Source organism: Battus philenor, unplaced genomic scaffold (assembly GCF_028537555.1).
Source record: "Battus philenor isolate CCGP_79_NKW_IND1 unplaced genomic scaffold, ilBatPhil1.0.hap1 SCAF_6, whole genome shotgun sequence".
NCBI classification, from domain to species: Eukaryota; Metazoa; Arthropoda; class Insecta; order Lepidoptera; family Papilionidae; genus Battus; species Battus philenor.
Genome location: NW_027181726.1, coordinates 1,621,574 through 1,633,842, shown reverse-complemented (window position 1 = coordinate 1,633,842; position 12,269 = coordinate 1,621,574). Strand labels below are relative to the sequence as shown.

Here is a 12,269-nt window from a genome sequence, read left to right as displayed (position 1 = left end):
TTTTTGCAATGGGAATATTTAATTACTAACTGAAATAAAAAATATACATTATTTATTTTATATATTCGTGTAATTTATTATTGAACAATGGTTGCTTAACTTGCAACTAACGCCTGATTCCATTAAATATATCGTATATACATATACATAGGACCTATACCTTGAAATGGCCCCAAGTGATAAGCGCTAAGAACTAAGACTTGCTATCGTAGACCACGGGTTCGATTCCCGGGATGCAATCACACTTTGTGCATTAATCATATAGGATTGCGAAAGCTCTCAAAACTTCCAGAGGATGGACAGCGTCCTTTGTGTACGATTCGGTTTATTTAGTCTGTCTTTTATTCTCTCTATTAATCTATTTCTCTATGATAATGATTTAAAATAAATATGGAAACTTATTGTTAACTTTATTAAGAATTTCAGACTTATTTAATTAGAACAAATAAATTTAATATTTATTGTTAGTTATTTGTGCAATAGATAAATTTTTTCTTCGTTGAATTCTAAAGTTTTTTTATTTATTATGATTTTTTACAAAAATCGATTATTTCGACAGTGTTGAATAGTTAATCTATATATTTAAAATAGCATTATATTTATTTAAAATTTTATTGAAGAGCTTAAATAGGATTTTAGAAATACTTTTTAATAAGAGATCCACTGACGAGAAATATAACGCGACATGCATTCGTCACGTTGACGGACGTACTGATTGATATCATGTTTCGATGTCGGATTAAGTGTTCCATTTTCAAATGCACCCTTTAATTGCGGCGCTTTGAAAAAATAAACAGTTCCATATTTGAACCGTATATTTTTTTTATTTCGTAACATTAAACCGGTCAATGATGGATGACGTTAAAAAAAGGCGAAAAAACGTAAATATATCTTTACAAATATAAGTTTTCACTGTTAAAAAATTACTATTTTTTAATTTGGCAGTTAAGTAAACAAACCTAATATATTTTTCAAATTTAGAACTGTATTTAAAGTAAAAAAATAGGTATGTGTTTACATTCATTATTATTAATCCTATGTGCCAGATAGGACTTAAACATAATATAGGTAAGTTTTTTTTATTGTTTACAAATAAGTCTGCTGTCAATATAATCTATATTTGAACAAGAATAGCGTTCACACACACTTTGAATAACTTGAAGTATCGGGAATGTTATTTTTAAATTACGAAATCCCGGAATTTCTATATTATAATATACGTAAAAAAAATAAAGCGTATTAGAGAAAAGGAGAAGATTATGTGGAATTCCTGTTTCGTCCTCCGTACCATGGAACGGGCCGTTAGAGCTCCTACGCAACTCCTAGATGCCTGAGTACTGTGCCAAAGTATATGCGGGGAAAAGCTGATCCTTCTCCGGCATCCTCGCTGTACTGCAACAACACCAGATCATTTCGCGATGCTGCCTTCCTCGATTTATATTTAAGAGACAATTAAGAACCCCACTCTCAACCCTAGCCATATTACAATGAACCTTTTAAGTCTATTATCTCTGGTAAAGTGGACTAATAAAAATATCGATTTTTCAATTTCGTAATCGATTTACGTAAAAGTGATTTTTTTTCGTCCTCCGTACGTTGAATAATTTAAACGCATTCCTTACTTAGAACGTAAGGCATCCGTAGCACAGTAACACAGTGGTAATTACAATTGTATTCGTCATTACGTATTCGGTAATGGTCGACCGCCTCGCTGCACGGACTTCGAACTCGTTTCCGTCCACTGGCCACGCATATTTGCCTCTTTCTCCAACCACGCGTTTTATTATTCACACCTGTGTTGCTATACGCTATAATTGGATGATTTATTAAATTATTATTTTCTATTGGAATGCGCCAGGTATATACCTTCTGGCAATACTAAGTCAATAGGAACAGATAGTAAACAATAATTAATTTTAAAATCGCTTTTTGTTACTATATTATCATTTCGCTGTTAATAATTTCTGACGCCAATAACTTTTCCAAACCAAAGACTTCATTGAAATAAATTTATATTTGTCATGTTCTTTACATTCTTTTTAATCTAGCAGATGTATTAATTGATAAAAATAAGTTTCATTTTTTTCAGAATGAAGATTTTAATCAAAAAGTATTGTGTACCTATTGATCTATATATGTGCTAAAATGTTACGTATGTGTAATTACGTACATATAGTTAAAATACAATAGATTTTTTGTCTCAAAATTGTTAGCAAGTGTTCTCCAAATTACGTCCCGTGGCTTCAAGAAAAAAAAATATTATTATTTTTAAGTAAATCTCACCAATCGTATACATTTTTTTAAAAATAGGGCTGGGTAACATTGTAGTGTTGTTTACATTCCCACGACGGCGGCAATCGATAACTTGAAAGGTGCCCCCAACTTGTAATAGTGTAAAATGTTCATTCAAATCAATTTCAACTTTGTTACACTGGTATCAAGGTGGAGAATACATTAATCGTCTGTGTTAACCTGACAGGACCTGTCAAGCGTCAATCAAGCGGTGTTACCTGAACAAAAAAAGAAACCATAAATTTGTCAAACTATAAACAAACATACTAAACATGTGCAGACGATGTCTTTGACAAATAGATATATGAAAGTATGTCAACAATTGTCCATTTAAATATATTATGTAATATTAAGGACGTGCTATCTTTTGAGGTTACCAATTTCAATTAGATCAGAGACAGAGTTATCATTACTAATTGCTGTTATAAATTTACCGCGAAATATTTCCCGCCATTTTCCTAATTGGAGCACATTTATCATGACGGTGTTAGTATTATAAAATGGCCGATTGTTAATAATTATTGTTCCAATTGCATCATTTATATCCTGCTTTGTTTTAATTTATCTATGTCATATAACGCGTTATTTATTAGTATATTTATATTTAACCTTTTAGAACTTATGATATATAAAATCTATTTTTATTTTTATAAATATAATTAAAACTAACGTGTTAGGAGGTTAAATAAACTTAAATTGACATTCTTAATCCTTAAAAGGTCAATTTGTTTCTTTTAATATACATTTTTTTTAAATTTACAAAACTGAGTCTACAAATTTTTTTAAGAGTTTTTATTTCGGATAAAAACAAAATTAATTTATTACAGTTATATAATTTTTGAGCTTAATTTGGAACAAGCTATTTTTATTTTTACGTATTCATCGATGTTAAACATTGAATCCATTTATAGAAAGTTCGAAAGAATAATTCGAATTTTAAAAATCTATAGTCGGCTACCTTTGATATTTATTTAAAATATTGATTTTTGTCAGAAATTATTATAACGTTAAATGGATGTTTCTTATTAATAGCGCATGCTTATGTTCATGCTTGATGTATGGCTTCAATTTATTTTGTCCTTGATAAATGCTGTAACTCTGTTGACATTTATATCTTCTTTCTCTTAAGTCCTTTATGGCTCCCTTGAGAGATTCGGTTTGAACTGCTACATTATTTATTTGAGAGTTCTGAAATATCCATCAGGTTACCAGTACCTATATATGAGACTTATACTTCAAATGCTTATTTCGAACGACAATGTGACCACATATTGAAATACATTCTACTAATAAAAAAAGTTATAGGTTATAGCATTATAGCAACAAAAGCTATATAGCAATTTAGCATTTATTATATATTAATTTAAATAAACATTAGTTTTAGGTGTACAGTACCCGGCGATAAATATTCGACTTTTGGAAAGAGACAATCTGCTAATTCCAGCTTCGTAGAACACTATCTCTATCATCAGACATAGATAACGCTCTCTCCGAAATTAGCCAATTGTCTCTTTCTAAAGGTCGATGTGTAATATTAATCGCTGGGTACCGTAAAAGCTATAAAGAGGTAAATATATTGCTTATTTGTTAGCAAAAAACTAAAGCTTCTACAACTGTGTCCAATTACTCTGTATAATCTGAAATATACTACACTAAGTATTTTTTTATATTGGAATGCGACAGGTAATCTGACAGTACAGTCTGCATAGACAATAATTAATTTCATCTTTATTTTAAATCTTTTACACTTGATAGCAAATACCTCTGTCATTAATTTTATTAAACAGATTATAAAAGTTGATCCGTTAAATTTTGTATCGTCTCCCGTCATTCAATACTTAACCATATCAACAAACATAAGTGCCGAAGGTTAGAATGTCTGGACGCGTGGGTGACATGTCGAAATGTAATTATCGTCCTCTGTAGGCGTTACTTCGTGTTGGCTCGCGGATAATGTTTTATATGCCATATACTAACACCAACCGGTTGGGAGTTCTAAAAACGAAGTCCATTTCACAAGCATCCAGGCGCCAAAGTACCGAGAGATACGGCAATACTCGTGCGTAATAAACGTTCCCTTAATTACATCTCGGTTACGCAAAACACATTTAATTGCACCGTAAAGTCTAAAACCGTAAATTGTTAAAAACATAAATAACTTGAAATATTGCAGTCAGTGTAAACACAAATTTTTTATTTACAATTCGTTGACGATCTAAAAGTAAGTGGAACATATTTAAGATTGTTAATTTTATTTATTGATTTAATACAGTTATACAATTTATAATCTGTATTATAATTTCATTGTATTGCTTCAATACACGGAGATGTTATTATACTCTGTGGTTATTATAGGAAAAGAAGAGTGTAATTTTTATGGATTTTTTTGTTTAATAATTAAATTTTATAGATTTTATTCATTTTTCTAATAGTTACAATAGCATAAATTGTTAAATAAAAGCTAAATGCTAAAATAATGCTAAAAATTTCATTCATTTTATTTCTTAATAAAAAAAATTATTTAGTAAATCACGTCAAAAACTAAGGTTTTTATTTTTGGTAAAATTATGTGGGTGTAATGTATAACAAGGTCAAATATTTATTGTGTAAACATTAGTGTGGACGGTGAATTTATAATTTGTAAGTTTAATTAATTTCATCCATTTAAGTCGCAAGACATTGGCATGTTTAATATTAAAATATTAAGTTTGATTGTAAAACATTCAGCGTTGGCACTGATATTTTACAAATGGCGTAGCGACATCCTGAATTTGAATCTGTCGTTTTGCTTATGGCGGCGTTTCGCGCCAAAAGGGCTCAAGTGACAGCTACGTTGGAGAACCTGTGACGTTCTCATCCCATGTTTACGATACATCGTGTTCTATAATTGAGCGATGCGGGAGAGTTCAACACATCGCGGTCCATCTTTTTAGAATACGACACAAATAACATTCTATATTTGTAGTTTTATACGCACGTTTGTATGCACCTAACTGTTTATAGATCCCCGGGCAAATAACAACTCTATGTATCAAATATAAGGTGCATTCTTGCAATGTTTTGCATAAAACATAAGGTTCTTTGTTTTAGGTGCAGGAATATAGATCTTAAGGTGGTACGGTTATGCGGCAGCCATGCCGATGACCACATGCATCAATGTTTGTAAATAGAACGCTGAATACCACAAAACCTCTTTGATGCATCACTTATAACCATATTCAACATCCATTGCTGGTTTTATTTTTCATTAAACATCTCATGGACTTTAAAAAGAATCGATGTATATTGTGAATTATTTATTTCTCATATAAACTTTGTATTCATAGTGTAGGTCGGCTTTGACATCTTTGTGCTTCCTTCAAAATGTTTTAGATGTTACGCATCTTTTGCAACAATGTTTACAAACAACATGAATATATGCCAGTTATATATTTTGTTAAATTATTAGTAAATAAATGGTTATTTTAACTTATATCAGCGAGTTTTTAATTATAAAATTAGTGCGTACGTGTTAAAATAGCGCACGGGATGGAATGTAAGAAGTATATTTGCCCGTTTCATTACGTAGATGGTTTGGGAAGTGAAAAATCACGCTTATCTAGACAAACACAAGGGAGCGGTTCGCTTCAGCCATCTGTTCGTTGCACCCATAAAGATAACGAAAATGGACTAGCTGGGATAGTCATTTGGTATCGGGCCCTTGGCGCGGGCGCTTGTACGATTTATAGCCCGCGAAAAACAAAGCGGCCATTTTGCGAACACGATGTGTTCCATTTTCGAACGAACGGTGCGTACGAGCGTTTGATATTCTCTTTTCGTGATGTGGTTTATTTTTGATCACGTTGTCCTATTTAATCCGTTATATGCGCTGGCGCTTCCATCAGTCTCGTTGGCGACCGTTGCTTCTGACGTTGTTTTCAATTCACCGTCCGAAATGTTTAAATATATACTCAATAAAATTAAGAAAAAGGTGTTCATTATTACCCTATATATATTTATATTTATTACTGAACAATTATATATTATTTAAATTTGTTTTTTGTTTGTTACAGATATATCCTGATCCGGAATCGGAAAAAGCGATAATGGGGTCAGTTGTGTATTGCATCCACCACAAAGAAGGATGCCAATGGTCAGATGAACTACGTAAACTCAAGGTAATGTGTACTGAAATATCAAATATTTATTTTGATAGCGTTAAGTGAGTAGATTGTAAAGTGAATGATCTGATTGACATGATTTAATTTTTAATATTCATTTAAAATAAAATTTTGTTATTTTCATATTTCTTTAAAATATTTTACGGAACAGTTTATATTCTTGCACTTAAGTGACCGCTATTTAAATATGTGCATTTATTGCCGCAATAAATATTTTACTAGCCCTCAACGCCACAGAATCTCATTTATTATTGCGTTTGTTGAACTAGGGCAACACTGAACGGAACATTAGCATCATAGATAAATAATATTGATTTGTTTTTTATACCATAATCGTATCGAATTGTAAATTTTTTTAAATGTTGTACAATTTTTTAACACATACGAAATTATTTATTCAGATGTAGTTATAAAGAGACAAAAAGAAGTCTGCTCTCTTTTAACAATATATGTTTATATTTAATTTTAAATATAATTAAAATGCAGATGGCGTCCATTCAGGCTTTTTCGAAATCTCCTGGACCTCTATATTTGGTGATGATGATGTCAATTTCAATTATATAAATTATCAACCCTTTTGTCGTAATAATATATGTATTTTTGCCTGTTAAAGCAATAGTTTATAATAATATTATATGGTATGTACACTAAAATTTAGGTTCAGAATTATTCGATTTTTTAAGTGAATCAAGGTAAATTATTTACTACAGTTTCAGTAATAGATCTCAATTAAAAACACACTCAAACAAAGATAAATTAGGGCGATATAAAAATCGATAGTTAAAATCGGTTTCTTTAGTCAACTCTTGTTTTCTCTCTTTTATTCTACTTCTCGATTATGGATGATAAAATTAAATCTAGAATTTAATATTAACTTTATTGAAGGTATTAGAATTTTCTACAGTATTTTTAATGATAGCACGTTTGTGTTTGCAGGCGCATTTGAACACCTGCAAACATGACGCGGTGCTCTGCGCTGCGCAATGCGGGGCTATGATCCCGCGGGTGCTCATGCAGGACCACCTGCGCTACACCTGCCCGCGTCGTCGCGCCACCTGCGACCATTGCGGAAAGGAGTTCTCCGGCAGTGCTCTCGAGGTAACCATACGCTAAATACTTACATGTAACCGAAGTCGACTTGGAACGCTTTTTATGCTTATTATTTTTAACTTTTGATCTCAGTGTTCACTTTTACGACAAGGACCCTTTTTGATAAAACCCAATTTTTAAATTTGGATTACAGATAGAATTAAGTATTTTTATGCGGAATTTTGATGGCGTAATTTTGTTGTAGGAAATAATTTATTTTGTTTAAGAAAATAACAAAAAAGTGTTTAATTTATTTAAAATTTTACAATTAAATTATTACTCATTTTTCGAATTTATTATTTTTGTAATCGGTTTAACAAATTTTTACGATTTTACAAAAAAAAAATCGATCTTTAAAACGATCTTGACTATAAATTTCTAATATTTCTTTCTTGATAGTTTTTATTCTTTTATTAAGTTGTTGTTTATTAAGTTGAGTTCGCTTACACACTAATTACAAAAGTAAATAATTAATAAGGCAAAAAATCGACAATACAAATGCGTGGCTGCAGGATATCACTGTAATTTATTCCAGTGGAATACTAGGACTTCGGGCAGATGTCAGAAAACAATGTGTAGAATCGGCAAACATGTTGATATTACTGTATTCGTTTAGTTTCATTGGAAATGTTTTTCATAAAGATTCTTTATTTAAAAAAAAAATTGTCGATAGAAGTTGTCAACCTTTCACATTACATATTACAGGAGCATCAGGGTAACTGCGGCCACGAGCCAGTGTACTGCGAGAACAAATGCGGCGCGAAGGTCCAGCGACGCCATACTCACCAGCACGCGCAACAACACTGCAGCAAGCGGCTCGTACCCTGCCGTCATTGCGGACAGAAGTACACGCAGGTTGGTGCTGTTTAAGTAGCAAGTTTACCTCGCGAGCACCACAAACTCGGTGTTTGGTAAATCGTGACACTAGACTTATAAAACATTTCATCTTTACTTATAAGAGTGATGACGACATCTAAGTTCACAACGCCTCCATTTTGTACCCCGTGCTATTTTTTGTACAAAGATTTATACTTTCTATAATAATTTTTTTTAATCTTTTCCCTTTCGTTCTTCACATTATCATCCTCTGATTGATATAAGCCATCAACCCTTGAATCCGCGGATGTTCCAAACACCCACTAGTTTCAGCGACTTTGCTAAGTGATGGATCGACGTGGTTCCAATCTATCATGATAGCACCACAAGATGTATATGTGCAGATATCGGAGCCCCGAACAGGGCAGAGGGCAGCCATTCAAAGGATTTTTGTTCATTCCATATAGCCTTATTTTTCCACCAGGATATCTTGAACATTCAGATCATATGAGATCTCATTCACTCACTTCGATTTACATAATTCTTCCATCTCGTCGAAAGGCGCTTACACGTCATTCACTCCCTAACTTTTGTTTACTGTCCCCCCCCCCCCCATCTGTATCCTACTCAACAAATGATGGAAGCCCACTGTCAGTTTACCAGTTATGTGTCAATGTGGATAATTTATAATGAAATTTATGTCCAATAATCTAATTTCGACTATTTGTAGTTAGTACTACGCGAAAGTACGTTTCATCTTTTATAACATACTCGCATACCGAAGTCCGATTTGACCGAATTTTAAATGTTAGCCTTGGAATCGTTTATAGCAATTTTACAGTCTGTAGGTGTTTACGTCAATCCAAAACTTAAAAATTATTGATTCGGTTTATAGTTATGATCAAAAGAGAATTTTATTTTTTTATTTCGAATTACGACATATTAAAATTAATTATTTTTACTATATATCTCTGCAAACTTTGTTACTGCCAGAAGCGGTGCCTATCGCATTTTAATAGAGAAAATAAAATTAATGTTATATATTTTTATGTCCTCCGTTTTTGGAGACTTCTCGTTCCTTCTATAATATTTTGGACAGATTTTTAGTACAATATTTTTTTTTATTAGCATTGTCACTCCCCTACACTTTTTTCAATCTTCACATTGTTTTTTTATTCTCTTCCTTTCACATTGCCTTATTTCTTCGATTCTTTAGTATTAGTTTGAATTAAAATTGCAAATTCCCATCGTTATTATTATTTTTAATATTAATCCCTATTTTACATTTTCTTTTATTTTATCGGTCTTATATTTTTATTAATAACTTCATTTATAATTTTTCTATTATATAATATTTTATAAATCTGTAAAGGCGTTCTTTGTTTCTTATTAGGGAGGCGATAGTGCCACTTTCCACCCTTACCTCCAGCTCCATCTCACACTCCGATCTTTCTCATAAAAAAGAATAAAATAGATACTCAACGAATCTTCCACATATACACGGTGATTTTGAAATAATTTAAAGCATTTTTAGCTTTTACACCTGTAACTTCGTCCTAAATATGACTTTGATTAGATACTTTTCATTCGCATATATACACAATGGTCATAATTTTATAAGATGTACTTTTTTGAATAGGATTGCGTGGCTGCACATGGGGCTTCCTGCAGCAGGGCTCCGGTACCGTGTCCGCAACGCGGCGCTGGATGCGCTGCGCTGCCGGCACGTGATGAACTAGACGTGCACTTGAGGGAGCATTGCGCAGCTGCGCTACCTTGTCCATACCGCGACGCCGGCTGTCGCTTCAAGGTAACTATTTACTTCGATTCCTTTGTCAGATGTATCTCTCTGGGCTCGCTTTTAAGAACACAAAGATTATAAAATATTAATGAAATAAGATTTTTATTGTTGGAGTAGCTTAAAATTTATCATCATGATCATACCGGTGGGCGGCCAAGTCACTGGCCTCTAAAGATCGCCACAATATGCAGCCTTCACCTTGACTATACCCTCGATCCACCAGACGGTTACCTTACCACGGTCGTCACTCGAGAACCTACCCCAAGGCCTTCAGTTACAATAGCGATGTTTTTATTTCTTAGTAATTATGGATGCAGTAGTCCGTTTGCAACTGGGATCTATTATTTCGAAATTTGACCACTACAGCACTTATACATATATAGTATTTGTCCGTGCACAGCGAGGACGGTCAGGGGGGAGTCCCGAATCACCCCTCGACACATACACATCACCAAAGTGAACAATAACAATTAGTTTGTGTGTAAACTCCTTTGGATATCTGCTTGCAATCTGACGGTATTTTGATAAATTTGCGAACCATTTTGTTCCGTGAACTCTGTACTGACGAAGCTATACGGAGCCTTATAAGTTAATAGTATTAACATCAACAAAACCATGAATCTGTAACGTCACCATTTGTCAATTGCATATATATAAATAAAAGTATAATAATATATGTATAATTGTCCTTTTTTATACTCCGAACACGGTCACTTTTTACCTTAAAACTGGACTTTGTATTTAACATAAAGTTCTTTTCACCAGGGAACGCGTGCGGCTGTGGATAGACACACAGAGGACAGCTGCCAACAGCACGTGGCATTGTTGGCAGCGGTGGCAGGCCGTCAGGCACGTCAGCTGGATGCACTGCGAGCGGCTGTGGCGCGCTTGGCTGTTAACTGCTCCGGCGCGCTTGTGTGGCGCGTATCCGACTGGGCCGCCAAGATGGCCGACGCAAAATGCAAAGATGGCGTCGAATTACTATCTCCCGCCTTTTACACCAGTCAATACGGATACAAGTTGCAGGTAAAATAACTATTATATAACATGTTATATAACATTTAAATATAAAAAACGATAAATTTTTCAAATGACAGGAATACATACATCGATTTTTTTGGTACTTACCTTTTTCTATATTTGCGAGATATTTGAAATTACTTCAATAATAAATGCTATGTAAAATGTACAAGTATGTATCAAGCGGAATAGATTGTAGGAAATTTAATAATTAATTATAATCTGGAATTCTATTGAATTTACTTGAGGCATACTTTATTCTATTTTTAAAATTAAACTTAGAGAGAATAATGTAGCATGCAATCAATAATTTTAAATTTGAGAAAAATAATCAAAAAGTAAAAAAACTTAAAACACACATTGAAGATTGAAGTTTGCCATGATTTTTATTTAAAATTTTCTGTGTTCAATGGTAATAAAACTAAAAATGAAAGAAATTTTTAAACTCGTTTAACCAATTCAAACAAGAAAAGAAAAGAATTTTATGCAGATAGTTATCATACGTCACCCACCTTAATAACTTTCAAGTTTCGGGAATTCTATTTCTAAATTTATATATCGTTCGACTCCACATATTTCAATTAGAAAAAATAACTTTGTATAAATAATTTCATAATTGCGCAATAAGCCAACCAAGCCTTGAAAAACTAATATTGAAAAATGAATCACTAATTTGGAGTCAGATGTTTTGGGAGCAACAATTTAAAATTTCGAATAACGCGCGCAATTATGCATCAACTCAGGAGATGGCCTCGGGAAACTTTTCTCAATAACAGAATTCTTTTTTTAAATTTATAACAAAATGGCTGGCTGTTCAAATTGTGACATTACTTTTGCACCACCTGTTAGGTCAATTTTCATATTTCCTCCACTTATTTATTTTTACTTTATGATTAAAAAATAATTTTCTATAAATTATTCCATATGAAAAATAATGCGAATATAATTATCTATAACGAACTCCCCACATTTTTTAAATTAAATTCATTACAAGTGATAAATAAACAGTAAAGTAAATATTAAAAGTATGCATAATCGTCATATTTACGACAGGGCGGTTCGTGTGTAAACAAAGAAGAGGGTCTGGCCGC

The 12,269-nt window shown here is 32.6% G+C and overlaps 1 protein-coding gene across 1 annotated transcript in view; it reads left to right on the top strand.

Annotated features, from left to right (window-relative positions):
• The window catches only part of Traf4 (TNF receptor associated factor 4), a 50,280-nt gene that overhangs the window by 34,050 nt on the left and 3,961 nt on the right, over positions 1-12,269 (top strand). Inside the window, exons 2-6 of the mRNA XM_068773727.1 lie at positions 6,345-6,449; positions 7,389-7,550; positions 8,247-8,396; positions 9,997-10,167; positions 10,924-11,184. Of these exons, the coding sequence (XP_068629828.1) occupies positions 6,345-6,449; positions 7,389-7,550; positions 8,247-8,396; positions 9,997-10,167; positions 10,924-11,184 (849 nt within the window). The remainder of the gene's footprint in view (positions 1-6,344; positions 6,450-7,388; positions 7,551-8,246; positions 8,397-9,996; positions 10,168-10,923; positions 11,185-12,269) is intronic.